Genomic DNA, 23366 nt, shown 5'->3' on the forward strand with positions numbered 1-23366 from the left:
ATTCCCTGCTTGTGTATGTGCTGGAGAAGTTACTATGTTCATAATTAATGATCTTTCTTCTCCTTCCAGCATCCCAATACTCAGGACTGGAGAAGACATGTTGTAAGGACGGTATGCTTAAAAACCCCATGGGTCATACCTGTGAACGTCGGACTCGCCATATTCAGGATGGACAAAAATGTATCGACGCTTTCCTGGACTGCTGCAAATACATCCAAAAGCAAATAGAACTTGAGAAAGATCTTCAGAAAGACGATGACGAAGCAAGAAGTAAGGATATTATACTCATTAAAAGTGGCAAAGATCCGACCCATAAAATACATTAGAAAATGTAATTATCTTGCCGATAGTTGTAAGAGGGCAGGATTCAGGTTCATGTTCAGCCGACTTCAGGAACATAAAATGATCATTTATATGTGGACAGCAGCAGATTATCTTATATATTCCACTATTTTTGCTTAATTTCACCAATTGTGTTCCTCTATCCTGCTCCATATTCAGACTGGCTCATGATAGAAGGTTTGGAAGAAGGGTAAATTTTTCTAAAGAAGCTCTCCTTTTCAGACAATTCCTACTTGTTTTAATGGTTCCTTTACAATAAATATAGGCACAGAGATCCTCTGCCCTGGTATTTATTGGTAGTTTTGACCTTAAAAGTTGGCTACTAGAGATGAGTGCATGTCTCAAAATTCAGGTGTGACAAGTTTGTCTGAATTTTTCAACAAAGTTTCTTTTGGGATGCAGACTATGGCCACAATTTGAGGCAAACACGAATCCCATTGAATTCAATGAGGAACTGGATTTTGACATCCAAAAATGGCTGTAAAATGGGGCTAGTAAGGGCTAGTGTCAGGCTCCAGGGGTAGTGGACCCGCTGTATCACCGCGAACAATGACATAAGTTGACACCTGGGAGTGGAGTCTAGCAGCAATTAGTGCTGCCATGGGGCTCCAGGGGCACGGGGAGGCACACGGTGCTCCTGCCACCTGGGACATGGGTTGCAGGAGCTCCTGTGAAGGCTAGAAGGTGGAAATAACAGGACAGTTGCCCAGCCATAATAAGTGAGGGAAATCACTTAAAATAATAACATGACATAAAAAAATAAACAAAGAAATAATAAGTAAATATAATTAAAAAAAAACCAGACACCCTTCTTCTCACTCCGTTTAAAATCAAGATAATGCAAATTTGAAAGATTTGAAATTGACTTTCCAGGGAATGTGGATTTGAAAAATGTTGATTTGAAAATGTTGATGTGGAATTTGAAATGTGGATTTGAAAATTTGAAGTTGAAGTTTCAGGGATATGTTTGAAGTTGAAATTCATGAGAAAACAGAATTGAAAAATTTGAAGTAGTTGTTCCAGAATGCAGAGTTAAAAAATGTTGGCATTCTGAAAGATTTTAAGTTATAATAATAAAAACTTGAAGTTAAGGTTCTGGGGATGCAGAACTTAAAAATCAGAAAGTGACATTCTGGAAATGTGGGACTTACTCAGACACTGGAAAAACAAAGTTGTTTGGGATCTATGCTGTGTTCAACTAAATAAATGTAAGAATGTCCACTCAAGCTGAAGAGAGGGGATGACTGAGAGCACATTAGCCACAGGGCAGGACAGCAGAGGGCAACCACTGTACCTGGAGACATGTGAACAGATAATCATCCACCACGTGACTGTACCCCCTTATTTTAGCCTCAGCCTCTAGGAATGGATTGGAGGAGGCTACACTATCTTTGTTGTGTGGATCCTGCAGGCTGGACACCCAGAATTCAGCACTGTTGAGTAACCATGCCACTTATGTCGACTTGGCTGGCACATGTTTCTCCTCTTCTTCTACATCTGCCACCATTACATCCTCTGTCATGGCCTAAAGAGCTTTTTATAGGAGGCAAAAGAAGGGAATGGTAGGACTGACAATGGAGTCCACGACACTAAACATATTGGTGGCATGTTGGAAGCAGTTCAGCACTGAAGAAATGTCCCTCATGTAGACCCAGTCGTTAGTGGCGAAGTGTCCTTTGTCACCACTTCGACTTACTTGGGCATTTTGGAGCTGTAATTCCACAATTGCCTGCTTCTGCAGGCCAATGATCCTTTGCAGTGCAGATAGGCAAGTAGTGGGGTGTGAATGCTGAAAATGCAAACACATGGCTGGTATTTTAAGAAGCAGCTTAGGTAGTTCTGTGTAGGTGACCAGGAACCTTTGCACCATCAAGATGAGCATCTGCGTAATACATGGGACTTGGTTCAGTGCCATCAACCACTCATCTGTCTGCTCCTGAATCACAGTCCACACCTACATTGTGGTTTTTATCCAGACAGATGAGTTTTACCATGGCCTGCTGCTATTTTCCTATGGCTTAGCTGGTGTTGTGGGCACTACGCTGACTGGATGAGGAAAGAGTAGAGGAGTAGGGGGAGGCAAAGGGAGGCATCGAATGTTGCCAAGCAAATCTGTGTGGGGGAAAAATATGAGCCAGAGCGCTTCCTACCTTGGGACCATCCACTTCTACATTAACCTGGTGGCCAACTAAAAAGCCCATGCTGACTGGTCAACGTTTCAGTTGTGAGGTGCACCTTGGGGCAAATAGCATTGCGTAGTGCCCATTTGATTTCGCAGACAACCAGTTGGTGCAAGGTTGTGACCCAATGGACTACAGGTTCTTGGAGTTGGGATCAACTTCATTGCTGCTGGAAAAAAGACCCTCATATTTATTGTTGAAATTGAACATGAAATTACGTGGTGGTCATTTCATTTGTCACATCTTACCTACGACGTGTACTTTTTAAGGATAACAATTTTTTCTCCAACAGGTGATGAAGACAGCGATTACATTGATGATGCTGATATTGTAGCCAGGTCTCAATTTCCAGAAAGCTGGCTATGGAAAACAGAGATCATGAATGAGCAGCCAGATGAAAATGGGTGAGTAAAACATATGGTTTTTAGGGATTATGATACTGATAGCCTTTACTTATGAACAGTCATCATCAGTATTAAAATGTTGTGTGGTCCGGTCAAAGCTGTGCAGCAATTCGGCTTCCCAGTTAATGACACGACATGCACCAGTTACATGGCTTGGCTTCTTTTACATCCTTATGAAATTAAAGAGGCTAAGCTGCAGTGCCGAGCACAGCCACTGTACAATGCATGACAATGGGGCTTATTTACTCAGGGTCCTGTGGCCGCATTTCCCTCAGGTTTTCCGACTTTTCGGGGATCGCGCTGCCTGGGCAGTGATTTAGAAGGGCATTGTGTGGCACACGATCGTGCCAGCTTTCATGCGACACAAATCAGGGGGTGGGCCATCGGATGATCCGACGGATTCGGACAAACCAAGCCACCCATACAGGATATGGGATGTGAATCGCAGCACAATCCCTGTTCGTCAGACATTCCGGCTCTAGGATTGCGACATGGACAGGTAAGTAAATGTGCCCCAATGAGCTTATCGAAAACACGCCTCCCTCAGTGTTTCTTACTCGGAGATGAGTCTCTGCATCTCTTATTGTGGTTTAGTTTAATTTCAAGTAACTTCTGTAGAAATCGGTTGCCAGACACAATCCATGGGCACGAGTGCTGCTGTTTTTTGAGAAAATACCAATTATTTTTATATCAACATAAATCCTTTCGGTGCAAAGGGTCAAGGTTTTCACACTATGGTTTTTTTTGCCTTTTTCCCAGAGTTTCAAGCAAAACTTTTAATGTTTTTCTAAAAGATTCAATCACCACCTGGGAGGTTCTGGCTGTAAGTCTGGCTGCAAATAAAGGTAAGTGACTTCTTTTATTCTACTCCAAAGTCCACACTATATACACAGATGTGCTGGTTATGGGTGGGTTACACAGTTGGATGTATTAGTAATCAGATTTTTAATTTTCGAAATCTTTAATTAAAATTATAATGGCCCATAAATGGCCATAAAGACAATTGTTATGTTTGGAGAAAAAAGGTAGAAGCTTCTGAGCCTGAGAATACCGACCCAACTGTGAGACGTGGGGGGCAGTATCATGTAGTGGAGAGACTGGGGCACTTCACAAAATAGATGCATGGTAAGGGAAGGGCATTATGTGATAAATGCTGAAGAAACATCTCACAATGACCTAAAGCTACTGCCAAAGTGGCTTCAAAGTGACTAAAGGATAACAAATTCAATTTTCTATCACAAAGCCCTGATCTTAATCCTATTAAAAAAAAAAATTTCTGATAATGTAAGCATTCAACATGGAGGATACATCATTTCTGAATAGGTCCAATTCTTACTAACTATTGTGAGAAGCTTGTGGTAGGAGATCCAAAATGCATGACTAAAGTTCTAAAGTTGTACAGGCAATACTACAAAATAGTAATGAAAAGTATGTAAACTTTTGACTTTGCAGAAATTGACAAAAAATGCCTTAAAATTTTTCTCTCTTTGGTTTGGCTCTTGGCAAATTTAAATTATGACCTAAAATTAAAAAGGTTCGTTCTGATTTAACCTCTTTTTGCTCTGTGTCCAATATGTCGGATTCTGTCAGGCACCCAGGGCTGTCCTAAGGCAACACCTGTAAGATCTCGTCTGTGACAGGGTCTTGAAGGCATAGTGTCAGCCTTTGCATGAATCAGTATTGTAGGGTATTATAATGAGCTAGCAATCATATGATTACTTGTTTATGTACCATATTGGAGCTAAAAAAGTAAAGAAAAATTCCTTAAATAAACATAAATGAATAAAAATCCCCATAAGACCCATGAACATAAAGATGCACAAATAATGTGAAAAATAACACAATCAATGCACAATCCCACATGTACAGCCTCACCGCATCTATAACAACCCAAAGAATTAAAAAAGATTATTATTGAACCTGCTTGATGAATACCGTAGAAAAAACACCCACCAAAATTATGATATAAAAACATATGTACTCCAGAATGATAGAGTTGTTACGCCAAAAACAAGCCATCAACCAGCTCTGTAACCCAAAAAGTCAAAATTTTAACCCTCTCGGAAGACGGCGATGCAAAAACGATAGATTTTTCCCCACATTAGGTTTTATTTTTCAGATTTAGTAAAGAAAGAATATCTATCCCTCGTAATCGTACTGACCCATAGAATAATGATTATTAGGCTTTACAGTGAACACCAAAAAAAAAGTAAAAACATCCAGTACAGAATTGATGCTTTTCTACTCCTGACCTAAAAAAAAAGTTCATATATTTTCTACAATAGAGCATAGTAACCCCAAAATGGTAACACTGGAAACCAGAACTAATCCCGCAAAAAAAAAAAATGCCATCACCTGGCCCCAACAATGAAAAAACAAAAATTTTATAGCCAACAAAAGTGGCCAATAAAGAAACTAAAAAATTCTAAAAACTAAAATCCTGGCAGCTGCAGGGCTCTCCTGCGCCTCGCTGTGCCCCCATAAAACAAGTAACGGCCACAAGTGGGGGGTCTCTGCATAACAAATTTTATCTTTTGGAAATGTGTAAATTTTAGGGCTAAATGAACGTATAACCAACAAAATTTGACCATTCTAAATTTCACCTCCATTTTCTTTTAATTACTATGAAGATCTCACGGATTAACAATCTTCCTAAAAGCCAGAGGGTTTCTAATATTATTTATTTAAAATTTCATTAAAAACAGCAATAATCTCCCAAAAAGTAAATTCTAAAATCTCCTGGAAAATACAGAAAACCGATATTCGATTTGTAAGCTGCGTGATGTCCTAATAAATTATCCAGACATTTAAAAAAATTAGGAAAATGTAAAGCAGACAAATGGGAAGAGTTATTTAGCAACTAATTTATGTGGTCAATCTATTTGCATGAAAATGAGATAAGTTCTTATTCTTTTTATAAATAAACGCAAAACTTATTAGCCATAAAATCGCTTTGATAAGTTAAAGTGTTCAAAAGTTACAGTCATATAAACTGAGGCATATCAGAATACAAAAAAACAGGGCTGAGTCTTAAGCTACAAAGTGGGTGCGTCCTGAAGGTGTTAATGTCAGATAGTGAGAAAAGCCTCACATGTGTCCTTTTATACAGTGTATGGGAACATATGGTTTCGATTCTATGAAGAGGTAGGGAGGGGGAGGCGATAAGCTGTGACATCATATATTGCCAGTAGTGATGTAATGATTGGTCAGTGTAATCTATATAGAGGTCATTGTACGGGGATGGGGAGGAGATAGGCTGTGACATCATCTATTGTCAGTAGTGATGTAATGATGGGTCAGTGTTATCTATATAGAGGTCATTGTACAGGGAGGGGGAGGAGATAAGCTGTGACATCATCTATTGTCAGTAGTGATGTAATGATGGGTCAGTGTTATCTATATAGAGGTCATTGTACGGGGATGGGGAGGAGATAAGCTGTGACATCATCTATTGTCAGTAGTGATGTAATGATGGGTCAGTGTTATCTATATAGAGGTCATTGTACAGGGAGGGAGGAGTAGAGAAGCTGTGACATCATCTATTGTCAGTACTGATGTAATGAGGGGTCAGTGTTATCTATATAGAGGTCATTGTACAGGGAGGGGAGGAGATAAGCTGTGAAATCATCTATTGTCAGTACTGATGTAATGAGGGGTCAGTGTTATCTATATAGAGGTCATTGTACAGGGAGGGGAGGAGATAAGCTGTGACATCATCTATTGTCAGTAGTGATGTAATGATGGGTCAGTGTTATCTATATAGAAGTCATTGAACAGGGAGGGGAAGGAGATAAGCTGTGACATCATCTATTGTCAGTAGTGATGTAATGATGGGTCAGTGTTATCTATATAGAGGTCATTGTACAGGGAGGGGGAGGAGATAAGCTGTGACATCATCTATTGTCAGTAGTGATGTCATGATGGGTCAGTGTTATTTATATAGAGTTCATTGTACAGGGAGGGGAGGAGATAAGCTGTGACATCATCTATTGTCAGTAGTGATGTAATGATGGGTCAGTGTTATCTATATAGAGGTCATTGTACAGGGAGGGGGAGGAGATAAGCTGTGACATCATCTATTGTCAGTAGTGATATAATGATGGTCAGAGTTATCTATATAGAGGTCATTGTACAGGGAGGGGGAGGAGATAAGCTGTGACATCATCTATTGTCAGTAGTGATGTCATGATGGGTCAGTGTTATTTATATAGAGTTCATTGTACAGGGAGGGGAGGAGATAAGCTGTGACATCATCTATTGTCAGTAGTGATGTAATGATGGGTCAGTGTTATCTATATAGAGGTCATTGTACAGGGAGGAGGAGGAGATAAGCTGTGACATCATCTATTGTCAGTAGTGATGTAATGATGGGTCAGTGTTATCTATATAGAGGTCATTGTACAGGGAGGAGGAGGAGATAAGCTGTGACATCATCTATTGTCAGTAGTGATGTAGTGATGGGTCAGTGTTATCTATATAGAGGTCATTGTACAGGGAGGGGGAGGAGATAAGCTATGACATCATCTATTGTCAGTAGTGATATAATGATGGGTCAGTTTTATCTATATAGATTTCATTGTACAGGGAGGGGGAGGAGAGAAGCTGTGACATCATCTATTGTCAGTAGTGATGTAATGATGGGTCAGTGTTATCTATATAGAGGTCATTGTACAGGGAGGGGGAGGAGAGAAGCTGTGACATCATCTATTGTCAGTAGTGATGTAATGATGGTCAGAGTTATCTATATAGAGGTCATTGTACAGGGAGGGGGAGGAGATAAGCTGTGACATCATCTATTGTCAGTAGTGATGTAATGATGGGTCAGTGTTATTTATATAGAGGTCATTGTACAGGGAGGGGAGGAGATAAGCTGTGACATTATCTTTTGTCAGTAGTGATGTAATGATGGGTCAGTGTTATCTATATAGAGGTCATTGTACAGGGAGGAGGAGGAGATAAGCTGTGACATCATCTATTGTCAGTAGTGATGTAATCATGGGTCAGTGTTATCTATATAGAGGTCATTGTACAGGGAGGGGGAGGAGATAAGCTGTGACATCATCTATTGTCAGTAGTGATTTAGTGATGGGTCAGTGTTATCTATATAGAGGTCATTGTACAGGGAGGGGGAGGAGATAAGCTATGACATCATCTATTGTCAGTAGTGATGTAATGATGGGTCAGTGTTATCTATATAGAGGTCATTGTACAGGGTTGGGGAGGAGATAATCTGTGACATCATCTTTTGTCAGTAGTGATATATTGACGGGTCAGTGTTATCTATATAGATTTCATTGTACAGGAAGGAGGAGGAGATAAGCTGTGACATCATCTATTGTCAGTAGTGATGTAATGTTGGGTCAGTGTTATCTATATAGAGGTCATTGTACAGGGAGGGGGAGGAGAGAAGCTGTGACATCATCTATTGTCAGTAGTGATGTAATGATGGGTCAGTGTTATCTATATAGAGGTCATTGTACAGGGAGGGGGAGGAGATAAGCTGTGACATCATCTATTGTCAGTATTGATGTAATGATGGTCAGAGTTATCTATATAGAGGTCATTGTACAGGGAGGGGGAGGAGATAAGCTGTGACATCATCTATTGTCAGTAGTGATGTAATGATGGGTCAGTGTTATTTATATAGAGGTCATTGTACAGGGGGGGGAGGAGATAAGCTGTGACATTATCTTTTGTCAGTAGTGATGTAATGATGGGTCAGTGTTATCTATATAGAGGTCATTGTACAGGGAGGGGAGGAGATAAGCTGTGAAATCATCTATTGTCAGTACTGATGTAATGAGGGGTCAGTGTTATCTATATAGAGGTCATTGTACAGGGAGGGGAGGAGATAAGCTGTGACATCATCTATTGTCAGTAGTGATGTAATGATGGGTCAGTGTTATCTATATAGAAGTCATTGAACAGGGAGGGGAAGGAGATAAGCTGTGACATCATCTATTGTCAGTAGTGATGTAATGATGGGTCAGTGTTATCTATATAGATGTCATTGTACAGGAGGGGGAGGAGATAAGCTGTGACATCATCTATTGTCAGTAGTGATGTAATGATGGGTCAGTGTTATCTATATAGAGGTCATTGTACAGGGAGGGGGAGGAGATAAGCTGTGACATCATCTATTGTCAGTAGTGATATAATGATGGTCAGAGTTATCTATATAGAGGTCATTGTACAGGGAGGGGGAGGAGATAAGCTGTGACATCATCTATTGTCAGTAGTGATGTCATGATGGGTCAGTGTTATTTATATAGAGTTCATTGTACAGGGAGGGGAGGAGATAAGCTGTGACATCATCTATTGTCAGTAGTGATGTAATGATGGGTCAGTGTTATCTATATAGAGGTCATTGTACAGGGAGGAGGAGGAGATAAGCTGTGACATCATCTATTGTCAGTAGTGATGTAATGATGGGTCAGTGTTATCTATATAGAGGTCATTGTACAGGGAGGAGGAGGAGATAAGCTGTGACATCATCTATTGTCAGTAGTGATGTAGTGATGGGTCAGTGTTATCTATATAGAGGTCATTGTACAGGGAGGGGGAGGAGATAAGCTATGACATCATCTATTGTCAGTAGTGATATAATGATGGGTCAGTGTTATCTATATAGATTTCATTGTACAGGGAGGGGGAGGAGAGAAGCTGTGACATCATCTATTGTCAGTAGTGATGTAATGATGGGTCAGTGTTATCTATATAGAGGTCATTGTACAGGGAGGGGGAGGAGAGAAGCTGTGACATCATCTATTGTCAGTAGTGATGTAATGATGGTCAGAGTTATCTATATAGAGGTCATTGTACAGGGAGGGGGAGGAGATAAGCTGTGACATCATCTATTGTCAGTAGTGATGTAATGATGGGTCAGTGTTATTTATATAGAGGTCATTGTACAGGGAGGGGAGGAGATAAGCTGTGACATTATCTTTTGTCAGTAGTGATGTAATGATGGGTCAGTGTTATCTATATAGAGGTCATTGTACAGGGAGGAGGAGGAGATAAGCTGTGACATCATCTATTGTCAGTAGTGATGTAATCATGGGTCAGTGTTATCTATATAGAGGTCATTGTACAGGGAGGGGGAGGAGATAAGCTGTGACATCATCTATTGTCAGTAGTGATTTAGTGATGGGTCAGTGTTATCTATATAGAGGTCATTGTACAGGGAGGGGGAGGAGATAAGCTATGACATCATCTATTGTCAGTAGTGATGTAATGATGGGTCAGTGTTATCTATATAGAGGTCATTGTACAGGGTTGGGGAGGAGATAATCTGTGACATCATCTTTTGTCAGTAGTGATATATTGACGGGTCAGTGTTATCTATATAGATTTCATTGTACAGGAAGGAGGAGGAGATAAGCTGTGACATCATCTATTGTCAGTAGTGATGTAATGTTGGGTCAGTGTTATCTATATAGAGGTCATTGTACAGGGAGGGGGAGGAGAGAAGCTGTGACATCATCTATTGTCAGTAGTGATGTAATGATGGGTCAGTGTTATCTATATAGAGGTCATTGTACAGGGAGGGGGAGGAGATAAGCTGTGACATCATCTATTGTCAGTATTGATGTAATGATGGTCAGAGTTATCTATATAGAGGTCATTGTACAGGGAGGGGGAGGAGATAAGCTGTGACATCATCTATTGTCAGTAGTGATGTAATGATGGGTCAGTGTTATTTATATAGAGGTCATTGTACAGGGGGGGGAGGAGATAAGCTGTGACATTATCTTTTGTCAGTAGTGATGTAATGATGGGTCAGTGTTATCTATATAGAGGTCATTGTACAGGGAGGAGGAGGAGATAAGCTGTGACATCATCTATTGTCAGTAGTGATGTAATGATGGGTCAGTGTTATCTATATAGAGGTCATTGTACAGGGAGGAGGAGGAGATAAGCTGTGACATCATCTATTGTCAGTAGTGATTTAGTGATGGGTCAGTGTTATCTATATAGAGGTCATTGTACAGGGAGGGGGAGGAGATAAGCTATGACATCATCTATTGTCAGTAGTGATGTAATGATGGGTCAGTGTTATCTATATAAAGGTCATTGTACAGGGAGGAGGAGGAGATAATCTGTGACATCATCTATTTTCAGTAGTGATGTAATGATGGGTCAGTGTTATCTATATAGAGGTCATTGTACAGGGAGGGGGAGGAGATAAGCTGTGACATCATCTATTGTCAGAATTGATGTAATGATGGTCAGAGTTATCTATATAGAGGTCATTGTACAGGGAGGGGGAGGAGATAAGCTGTGACATCATCTATTGTCAGTAGTGATGTAATGATGGGTCAGTGTTATTTATATAGAGGTCATTGTACAGGGAGGGGAGGAGATAAGCTGTGACATTATCTTTTGTCAGTAGTGATGTAATGATGGGTCAGTGTTATCTATATAGAGGTCATTGTACAGGGAGGAGGAGGAGATAAGCTGTGACATCATCTATTGTCAGTAGTGATGTAATGATGGGTCAGTGTTATCTATATAGAGGTCATTGTACAGGGAGGAGGAGGAGATAAGCTGTGACATCATCTATTGTCAGTAGTGATTTAGTGATGGGTCATTGTTATCTATATAGAGGTCATTGTACAGGGAGGGGGAGGAGATAAGCTATGACATCATCTATTGTCAGTAGTGATGTAATGATGGGTCAGTGTTATCTATATAGAGGTCATTGTACAGGGAGGGGGAGGAAATAATCTGTGACATCATCTATTTTCAGTAGTGATGTAATGATGGGTCAGTGTTATCAATATAGAGGTCATTGTACAGGAAGGTCATTGTACATAGAGGTCATTGTACAGGGAGGAGGAGATAAGCTGTGACATCATCTATTGTCAGTAGTGATTTAGTGATGGGTCAGTGTTATCTATATAGAGGTCATTGTACAGGGGGGGGAGGAGATAAGCTATGACATCATCTATTGTCAGTAGTGATGTAATGATGGGTCAGTGTTATCTATATAGAGGTCATTGTACAGGGTTGGGGAGGAGATAATCTGTGACATCATCTTTTGTCAGTAGTGATGTAATGACGGGTCAGTGTTATCTATATAGATTTCATTGTACAGGGAGGAGGAGGAGATAAGCTGTGACATCATCTATTGTCAGTAGTGATGTAATGTTGGGTCAGTGTTATCTATATAGAGGTCATTGTACAGGGAGGGGGAGGAGATAAGCTGTGACATCATCTATTGTCAGTAGTGATGTAATGATGGTCAGAGTTATCTATATAGAGGTCATTGTACAGGGAGGGGGAGGAGATAAGCTGTGACATCATCTTTTGTCAGTAGTGATGTAATGATGGGTCAGTGTTATCTATATAGAGGTCATTGTACGGGGATGGGGAGGAGATAAGCTGTAAAATCATCTAGTGTCAGTACTGATGTAATGAGGGGTCAGTGTTATCTATATAGAGGTCATTGTACAGGGAGGGGAGGAGATAAGCTGTGACATCATCTATTGTCAGTAGTGATGTAATGATGGGTCAGTGTTATCTATATAGAAGTCATTGAACAGGGAGGGGAAGGAGATAAGCTGTGACATCATCTATTGTCAGTAGTGATGTAATGATGGGTCAGTGTTATCTATATAGATGTCATTGTACAGGAGGGGGAGGAGATAAGCTGTGACATTATCTTTTGTCAGTAGTGATGTAATGATGGGTCAGTGTTATCTATATAGAGGTCATTGTACAGGGAGGGGGAGGAGATAAGCTGTGACATCATCTATTGTCAGTAGTGATGTAATGATGGGTCAGTGTTATTTATATAGAGTTCATTGTACAGGGAGGGGAGGAGATAAGCTGTGACATTATCTATTGTCAGTAGTGATGTAATGATGGGTCAGTGTTATCTATATAGAGGTCATTGTACAGTTAGGAGGAGGAGATAAGCTGTGACATCATCTATTGTCAGTAGTGATGTAATGATGGGTCAGTGTTATCTATTTAGAGGTCATTGTACAGGGAGGAGGAGGAGATAAGCTATGACATCATCTATTGTCAGTAGTGATGTAGTGATGGGTCAGTGTTATCTATATAGAGGTCATTGTACAGGGAGGGGGAGGAGATAAGCTATGACATCATCTATTGTCAGTAGTGATGTAATGATGGGTCAGTGTTATCTATATAGAGGTAATTGTACAGGGTTGGGGAGGAGATAATCTGTGACATTATCTTTTGTCAGTAGTGATGTAATGATGGGTCAGTGTTATCTATATAGAGGTCATTGTACAGGGAGGAGGAGGAGATAAGCTGTGCCATCATCTATTGTCAGTAGTGATGTAATGATGGGTCAGTGTTATCTATATAGAGGTCATTGTACAGGGAGGAGGAGGAGATAAGCTGTGACATCATCTATTGTCAGTAGTGATTTAGTGATGGGTCAGTGTTATCTATATAGAGGTCATTTTACAGGGAGGGGGAGGAGATAAGCTATGACATCATCTATTGTCAGTAGTGATGTAATGATGGGTCAGTGTTATCTATATAGAGGTCATTGTACAGGGAGGGGGAGGAGATAATCTGTGACATCATCTATTTTCAGTAGTGATGTAATGATGGGTCAGTGTTATCTATATAGATGTCATTGTACAGGGAGGGGGAGGAGATAAGCTGTGACATCATCTATTGTCAGTAGTGATGTAATGATGGGTCAGTGTTATCTATATAGAGGTCATTGTACAGGAAGGGGGGATAAGCTGTGACATCATCTATTGTCAGTAGTGATGTAATGATGGGTCAGTGGTATCTGTATAGAGGTCATTGTACAGGGAGGGGGAGGAGATAAGCTGTGATATCATCTATGTCAGTAGTGATGCAATGATGGGTCAGTGTTATCTATATAGAGGTCATTGTACAAGGGGGAGGAGAAAAGCTGTGACATCATCTATTGTCAGTAGTGATGTAATGATGGGTCAGTGCTATCTTTATAGAGGTCATTGTACAGGGAGAGGGAGGAGATAAGCTGTGACATCATCTTTTGTCAGTAGTGATGTAATGATGGGTCAGTGTTATCTATATAGAGGTCATTTTACAGGGAGGGGGAGGAGATAAGCTGTGACATCATCTATTGTCAGTAGTGATGTAATGATGGGTCAGTGTTATCTATATAGATGTCATTGTACAGGGACGGGGAGGAGATAAGCTGTGACGTCATCTATTGTCAGTAGTGATGTAATGATGGGTCAGTGTTATCTATATAGAGGTCATTGTACAGGAGGGGGTGGAGATAAGCTGTGACATCATCTATTGTCAGTAGTGATGTAATGATGGGTCAGTGTTATCTATATAGAGGTCATTGTACAGGGAGGGGTCGGAGATAAGCTGTGACATCATCTATTGTCAGTAGTGATGTAATGATGGGTCAGTGTTATCTATATAGAGGACATTGTACAGGGAGGGGAGGGGATAAGCTGTGACATCATCTATTGTCAGTAGTGATGTAATGTCTTTTGTGTAGACAGTGACTCCACATGCAGAATACTGAGTGCAGTTCTGGAGTATAACACAGTTTCTCCGCATTTTATATAGGTATTTATTATTGATCTGATATTCTCTCCTGACTTTTCTTGACAGGTATCTGTGTGTCCAAACCTCATAATATTCAGGTGATGCTGAACTTCTTCATTGATCTGAGGCTTCCATATTCTGTGGTGAGAAATGAGCAAATAGAGATACGAGCCATTCTCTACAACTACGGCAACAGTGAAGTTAAGGCAAGTTATCCAGAAAAAGTCGTAAAAAATGCATTATCAGTAAAGGACAGGTCTGGGATTATTCATTTTTAGTTTCTTAGCTCATCATAGTCCACTCGTGTCCAGCATTAGCAGATACATGTACCCCCTCCTTCTAGGCTGTAATTAGCTATTGCTTGTTATTTGAAACATCTCAGAAACTATTTTAAAGACTTTCGCTTCTCACACATCTTTAAATGGCCGACTTTTTGTCTTTTGATTCAGGCTCGTGTAGACTGGACCTACAATGAAAAGTTTTGCAGTCTCTCCACGGCCAAGAAGAAGTTTCGCCAAGAAGTGGTCGTCAAACCTAAATCTTCGGTGGCCGTACCCTTTGTTATTATCCCCTTAGAAATAGGAGAACATGAAATTGAGGTGAAAGCAGCTGGGCAATTTGTAGCCGATGGTGTGAAGAAAATATTAAAGGTTGTGGTAAGTAATAAAGAAAGATATTCCTCTGGGATTGCATTCAAATTATTAGAACATTCCTAACGTGTTTATTCAATTTCTTCGACTGCAACTGCTCTTCCTACCCTAACCGGTTGACTTCCTGGACTTGGACTTGCACAACCTTTTCCCCCCGACCTCAGTATGCTTTCTGGCTACATCTTCTGCCTGTTGTGCTACCGACCATCTGGTGCTATGGTGGGTCCACTGGCTCCTGCCGATAACCTGTCATGTCTCCATGTCTTCATGAGATTCCCTGTGATAAGGTTTGTTAAAGAGGTGTTAGGGGGCATTAGCAGAGGAATAGTGAGCTTTTATGTGCCCAGATAATTCATGGTAAAGATATCACATGTTCATTCTCATCTGCCAGATTTGACCAGGGATAAGAGGTCGGGGTCTGTTCAGGTCTCCGACCCTGAACTTTAAGCAAAAGTCTGGATTCGGCTCAACCTCCCGCTATACCTCTGAATGGTGTCGGTACCAATTGGGCGTGTAAACTCTTTATATTCCGTTGGCAAAGCCACTAGCTTTGCTGGTAGGTTTTAGTGGGCTGACACTCGAGATTGGGGCCAGCACTGATCCTGGATGTACATTTTAGGATCAAGTACCCAAACCAATCTTTTTTGCAAGGTTAGACCGAACCCCAACCGTTCGGTCCGTTCATCCCTAGATATTACCCCCACATCATTCAGATTTGCCTAATTTTTTGCTTCTTTCTACAGCCAGAAGGAAGACTCCTGACACAGGCTCTGAAATCTGTTGTTTTGGATCCACAATTAAAAGGTTTGTGCATTTTGTTTTTTAGACTCATTTTAGAAAAATTATTTTAGACACAAAGATGGAAGTTACACTAAAGAGTGTTAAACTTCCCCTGGTTCAATGACTTGATTCAAGACAGAAAAAATGTGATGCCTTTGATTGATAAATTACCAATAGTCTGTACTTATGACAATTTCTCACACAGGCGGAGTCCAAGAAGAACGGATCACAGCAGTAGATACCAAAAATGTTGTCCCCAATACAAAGGTTGACACTATAGTTACCATTCAAGGTGAGTTCTGATTAAACAACCTACCTCTTATATACACAGTGCATGTAAAGTACTTAGAGATTGGATAATAGTCTTTATAAATAATCAGGATGTTCCTTGCCTCAGCTCATGACTTCTTCTTCTCCTTAATACCCAGGAAGTCCAGTAAGTGAAATGATAGAGAAGACGCTTGATGGCAAATTTATGACCGATTTGTTTCAAGCCCCTTATGGATGTGCGGAGCAGAACATGGTTAGATTGACGGCCCCCCTGATAGCCTTACATTTCATGGATTCCAGTCAACAGTGGGAAAGAGTAGGAGTAGACCGTAGGGACCAAGCCCTTGTGTACATCAGAGAAGGTAAGATACTCTACGATATTTATAATTTTTACTATTTTTTTCTCTAGAAAGTCACCATTACACTGTAATTTGTTATGTATTTTGTACTGAAAATTGGTATTTAACAGTTTAAAGGGAATCTGTGACCAGGGGCCTCATTTTCACTAAAGACAGGTTACAGGAGCCCCTCTCACCTGCAGTGCAAATCTGCCTTTCCGCTTTTTCTAAGCATTTGCATTAAAATATAATTGTGTGTTATAATTTACCTTGCACCCTGACAGAATCCTCTATTTAGTCCCAGGGTTTAGTCATTTGTTTAGATGTATTTAAAAAACAACACTTGACTTGTCTGTGCTTCTCACTCCTCAGTTCTCAGCCCCCACCTTTGTGCTTGTGACGCCTGTGATTAGTGCCAACATGATCAAGGGTGTCAGTGTTGTGTGGTTTCTGAAAAATGCAGCCACTACCCACCATATTTGTAGATGGCTCAGCCTGTGATCCCTCATTATGCATCCTTAGCATCAATATGAGCTGCCAATTACCTATAATAATTTTTTGTGGGCTGACTATGCCAATAAGACTGCATAAGAGAATGTGATCTCCCATCATGCATTCTGCCTCTTGATATCTCTATTTACGCTTTTATGGGTCCATTGCCATATTTCAAAGTAATCCATCATCACAATCCATCCTGATAAACCAGGGGACCTAGGGATGCAGGGGTTTTTACCAGAGTCTCTCCAGCTGTAGTTTCAAAAGCTTTTACCAATCTCTTCCCCCTCCCTCTGCCTGATTTAATCTTACACAGTGGGAGGGGAAATTTCTCCTATACAGTGTAACTGGCTGTGTACTTACATCACAGATGGTCCATGATTACGCTTCCCAGAGCCCTTACTGCTCATTTGCATAATTTTAAAAGGTGATTTTAGAAGGATTGATAAAAAATGAGCCTGGATCTATGAGTAGGTGTCCCAAATACCCCATGTCCAAATACAGATGGATCACACAGATTCTGTTACAAATGTAAGTATATACAAGGGAAAAAACTGCAGATATTGACAGCCTAAATAGCATATACATACACATAGACCGAGTGGCAGGGCAATGACACCATGATAGGCTAAGTATAAATACAAATAAATATCACAAGATAAATGACAAATATCCAACCACAAATATAGATAAAGAGAAATACAGTCCATCTCAACTCCTATAGTTCCATAATTGTCTCAACGGAGCACGGACGTCCAACCCCAAAGGCCACAGGTAACTCACAATAAAAAGGAGGAAGTCCAGCGCCAGATCAATCAACGATAAAACTTCTCCATTAAAAAAATGCATAGAGTAACGATACATGATAGGAACACCAGGAAAAAGAAGACCGTTTCGCCTCCTAGCTTAATCATGGTGAAGTTGAAACGCTGGTCTTTTCCTGGTGTTCATGTCATGTACTGTTACTCTATAAATTTTTTTAATGGACCCTAATAAAAAGAAGTTTTATCGTCAATTCATCAGGCGCTGGACTTCCTTTTTTTCTTTTATTACAAATATAGATAAATGACATTACCGCAGGTACATAACCAGAGAACTCTAGACGGGAGGGACAGAGGCCCCGCGATTATCGCCTGTCAAGCTATCTACTTAGGTTCTTTAGGTGCAGGGAAGTCAAGAGCGGATGGCACACAACAAGACCGGGTGATGGTTCCAATAGGTTTTCTTTTTATTTAAATCATAAAAGGTACACGGAAGACACACAACGCATTTCGGGGATCTGTGGTCCCCTTTTTCAAGTGGATTAGTGATCTGTTAGTTGAAGAAGGACAAAAGTATACATTCCACTTGAAAAAGGGGACCACAGATCCCCGAAACGCGTTGTGTGTCTTCCGTGTACCTTTTATGATTTAAATAAAAAGAAAACCTATTGGAACCATCACCCGGTCTTGTTGTGCACCATCCGCTCTTGACTTCCCTGCACCTATTCTCTGACTCCAGCCAAACTAGCAACTCGTGCTTGGAAAACAAAAAGACGCCGGCTGCACCCCGACCTAAAAAAAACCCTTTCATGCCAACAAGAGATTGTGCCTTACTTCGAAGCACAACTCTACCAGGTAAGCGACTGTCCAACCACGTCATATACCCTGAATCAAAACGATATCACCCTATGAGCGCTGTTGTGTTCCCTGTCTGCTATCCTTTTACTTAGATTCTTTGGTGTTTGATATTTTCTCTTAATTATTACTTGATTGTTTTTTATTTTCTATATTTTTGTTGGCAGGTATAGAACATCAGTTGACATACTCCAAAGAAGGTGGCACATACAGCCCCTGGAACAACCAGAATAACCCCAGCACATGGTACTGAAAGAAGTTTACTATCCGGTCTACCTCCAATCCCCATACGTCCCTCCCTGTTATAACAAACATCTTTGCTAAATTTGGAGAGCTTTTCTCTGATCATCGCTCCCCCTGATGTCATCTTGGAGCAGCGATCAGTTGCCATGACAGGTTCTGGTCTTTACCAGACCCAAGGCTGCATGGCATTTGCAGTTTCGTAACAACGAGCCAGTGCTTAACTGTAGTGAATACTGTGTAAAATGCCATATACTGCAATACAAAAGTATTGTAGAATATGTTAGTAATGATCAGGATGATTCAGTACCCTAGGGGGCCTAAAACATAGTAAAAAAAAAGTTTAAAAAATAAAATTCAAATCACCCCCCCCCAGCTTTTCTAAGAAGTGATATATATATCGTTTTTGGTATTCTGTACATGCAAAAAAGTGCTCATACTCTCTCCTCGGACTCCGTTCAGTCTTCTTCCTTACGTTCTAAACCCCAACAAATAACGTGAAAGGTCCTTCTGTAACAAGTTTAGTAAATCGAATCTACAGGACCTTTTCGACTGCCATGAGACCATGACACCCCCAATCCTCCCGTCTATTATAATGTGGTAGCACAAATCTTGGGGAAACATCTGATGCAGAAGCTACTCAGATACTGAGCGATGCTATGGGTTTCTCCAGATGCATCAAGGTGCAAAAAAAAAAAAAGCGACTTGCTAGGTGACCCTAGATTCCTGAACTTTGTACATGTTGGTGATGCTCATCTGATGAGGGTACAATCCTCTATGTTTGGTGGAGGTGTCATCTAATTAAACCCTTCTGGGAACAAGTACTACAGGAAATTAATATAATCTAGCTCTAGCAATGTCCATTATGACCCCTGGGTGGTCCTCTTATGACGGGCTACCTCTAGCTTTTCTCCTACCAACTAAACTTCTAATGGCAGCCTGACTTTTAATTCCTCTCCTTTGGAAACAATCTTGTTCCCCGTTGCCTAGAAGAAGCAGTACACTGGAACCAGGGAACAAGGGGAGTCTTAATATGTGGGGTGTAGGAGGGAGTACTCTAGGCACCCCACTTAGCGGTGCAATGCGGCACATTTACTAAGGGCTTTGCGCCAGTTTACTGTCAGACTTTGCACGCCCTTTTAGGTGTAAACTGCTCGCACAGGTATTTAAGAAGTGTTTACGCCGTTATTGTGTAGCACGCAACCTTTTTGTGGAGCGGCTGCAATAGTCATCATGTGACACAGATTAGGAGCGCCCCGACGCTCAGTTGGACCATGCACCAGATTTAACTTGCAAAGTCTGTTGCACAACCTATGTTAAAGGTGCACCACAAAAAAGTTGGTGAACTCTGTGGGGCCAGTGGTGGGAAGCGCCAGATTCATGATTTCTGGCTCACGATCTTATTGAATCTGTTGGACCAAGTATTATACATGGAAATAGCCCTTTTAGTGCAGTTTTCGACAATCTTAGTAAATGTGCTCAAATGTCTTCAAGTCGGTGTCATTACCTTTTCCCCGACTTTCTTTCTGCTACCTTCAGGATTTTATGCCCAATCCCACCCCCTCTACTTCTTATCTCTGCTTCTATATGTATTAGTCCCACCTTGTACTGCTTGAGCTCATGGATGTCTCACGCTTGTCGTTGTATGTACCCTTTTCTATTACAACCCCATGTGGCTAGTCATTGTCATGGCATGAATGTTCTTTGTTTGAAAAAAAAAATAAAAAAACAGAGAGAAAATCCATCATAATAAACCAGGGATGCCAAATCACAGATTAAGGCACCTTGATTGTGATAATTTATACTTGTACTTGTTATCCATGAAATCTTTCCTTCTAAATTCGACTATTACAATTATGCTAATGAATGTCTCCTTGGGGGTGTTACCAAAACTCTGTGCTCTAGTTTCATGGGCTGTTACACTGTGCAGGAGCATTTCCCCCTCCAGCTGTGTAAGAAAACAACAGTCAGAGGGAGGGAGTGCTGAGGGAGCAGAGTGGAGGGTGAGACAGTCTGACAGCCTGTGAAACTATAGCATGAAGTAGGGGGATACTCATAACACCCTCACGTTTCTAAGAATAATTTGAAAAGTAGATTTTAGAAGGAATAAGACCATGGATGAGTGCCTAGACCTATGAGTACTTTTTCCAGATTTATCCATGTTTGATTTTGATGGTTGATTTCATTTAACTCCCTCTAACTAGTCTGACAACATAGCATCCCTGTCCAGTACATCGCTCACTTTCACATTAAACTAAATAGATGTTTCAAGAAGAGAGATAAACTTTACTGTTAATAGGCCTACATCAAACTATAGGCAGGAAGAGTGCAGGGAAGATTATAAAAGTGTTCGAAATCATATAATGATCTGAAAACACAGTGAAAGCAGAGGAAAAGTTGAAGATGAACAATATACAAGTAGAATACAGGCTCACCTTAGCAACCTTTAGTGATAGTGTTACTAAGGAAAACCTATTTTGCAGTAGAATATTTGCTTGGAGGCTCCATCCTTACTTGTTATAATTTATATTTTGCTTGTGAATACTCTGGCTCCCTCTGTACTTACCAGACCCTTATATTTCAGGCTCACTGCGTATGTGGTCAAAGTATTTTCCCTGGCTTCAAGTTATGTCCATGTAGAAAAAAATAATATATGCGATTCAGTCAAGTGGCTGATTCTAAACAGGCAAAATCCAGATGGAGAATTCAGAGAGAAGTCGTACGTCTACCAGCAGGAATTGGTATGTATCAGACTCTCATAAATTAACTGGACTGCACCTGTTTTGTGTATTCTGCCAAAATTACTAATTTGTTAATAATATCCAGGAACCATCACCAGAGGTCACAGTGGGTAGGGAGGTCTGTTTTACAGACAAGTAAGGGGTGTCAGGTGTTCTTAAGGAGGGGCTGTCTGTATATTTAGTAACTGTATCCCCTTTTTTTTTACATAGGGCGCTGTAAAAAAAGGTGCCAAGGAGCTGGATTCCAGTCTCACCGCCTTTGTCCTGGTCGCCCTCCTAGAAAGTAACAATAGCTGTAAAGGTGAAGTTACTGTAAGTTTTCCTGTTCAATGTAACACAAGTCGCCTCTTCTTCACTTTAATATCTACTTATATGACGGTTATGATGATACAATTACAACTAAAAGATCTTATGGGATCTAATGTAACTTTTTTTTACCCATACAGACTTAAAAAGTCGTCTAAAAACTATTCCTATATAGAGGAAGATATCGGACAGTGTTTAAATTTACAGAGGAAATGGTTTTTACAAGGAAAAGTAAACATTCTGAGCAGGGGCGTAACTAGGAGAGCTTGGGCCCCATAGCAGATTTATGCGTAGGGCCCCTCTTTCCCATAAAAACATGTTTTTATCCATAATGATACAGACACGTTTATACAACAGCACACATTTCCGCACTCATATACACACATTTCTATTATATACACACACAAGTTCTAAACTCATACACTCACTTTTATAGACTTGTATACACATACAGGCACACATTTATGCACTCATATATACAGTTATACACTAATACGTGCAGTATATACAAACTCATACGGTATATACACACATACAGTATTTACACATCCATAAATTTATACAAACATACCATGTATAAACATCAAATTTGCACACATACTTTGTAGTACATGCACATTATATACATACATACAGCATATACACTCACCGGCCACTTTATTAGGTACACCATGCTAGTAACGGGTTGGACCCCCTTTTGCCTTCAGAACTGCCTCAATTCTTCATGGCATAGATACAACAAGGTGCTGGAAGCTCCTCAGAGATTTTGGTCCATATTGACATGATGGCATCACACAGTTGCCGCAGATTTGTCGGCTGCACATCCATGATGCGAATCTCCCGTTCCACCACATCCCAAAGATGCTCTATTGGATTGAGATCTGGTGACTGTGGAGGCCATTTGTGTCCAGTGACCTCATTGTCATGTTCAAGAAACCAGTCTGAGATGATTCCAGCTTTATGACATGGCGCATTATCCTGCTGAAAGTAGCCATCAGATGTTACAGGGTACATTGTGCTCATAAAGGGATGGACATGGTCAGCAACAATACTCAGGTAGGCTGTGGCGTTGTACCAAGGGGCCCAAAGAGTGCCAAGAAAATATTCCCCACACCATGACACCACCACCACCAGCCTGACCCGCTGATACAAGGCAGGATGGATCCATGCTTTCATGTTGTTGACGCCAAATTCTGACCCTACCATCCGAATGTCGCAGCAGAAATCGAGACTCATCAGACCAGGCAACGTTTTTCCAATCTTCTACTGTCCAATTTCGATGAGCTTGTGCAAATTGTAGCCTCAGTTTCCTGTTCTTAGCTGAAAGGAGTGGCACCTGGTGTGGTCTTCTGCTGCTGTAGCCCATCTGCCTCAAAGTTCGACTTACTGTGCGTTCAGAGATGCTCTTCTGCCTACCTTGATTGTAACGAGTGGCGATTTGAGTCACTGTTGCCATTCTCTGTAAA

At 40.7% G+C, this 23366-nt stretch overlaps 1 protein-coding gene across 1 annotated transcript in view; it reads left to right on the top strand.

The window, feature by feature from the left end:
* The window catches only part of LOC140128253 (complement C3-like), a 67110-nt gene that overhangs the window by 26218 nt on the left and 17526 nt on the right, over nt 1-23366 (top strand). The window contains exons 17-27 of the mRNA XM_072149813.1: nt 70-270; nt 2815-2926; nt 3686-3771; nt 14531-14670; nt 14914-15120; nt 15858-15918; nt 16100-16186; nt 16323-16526; nt 18781-18859; nt 21438-21594; nt 21805-21906. Coding sequence (XP_072005914.1) covers nt 70-270; nt 2815-2926; nt 3686-3771; nt 14531-14670; nt 14914-15120; nt 15858-15918; nt 16100-16186; nt 16323-16526; nt 18781-18859; nt 21438-21594; nt 21805-21906 — 1436 coding nt within the window. The remainder of the gene's footprint in view (nt 1-69; nt 271-2814; nt 2927-3685; nt 3772-14530; nt 14671-14913; nt 15121-15857; nt 15919-16099; nt 16187-16322; nt 16527-18780; nt 18860-21437; nt 21595-21804; nt 21907-23366) is intronic.

Source organism: Engystomops pustulosus, chromosome 4 (genome assembly GCF_040894005.1).
Source record: "Engystomops pustulosus chromosome 4, aEngPut4.maternal, whole genome shotgun sequence".
Lineage (NCBI taxonomy): Eukaryota > Metazoa > Chordata > Amphibia > Anura > Leptodactylidae > Engystomops > Engystomops pustulosus.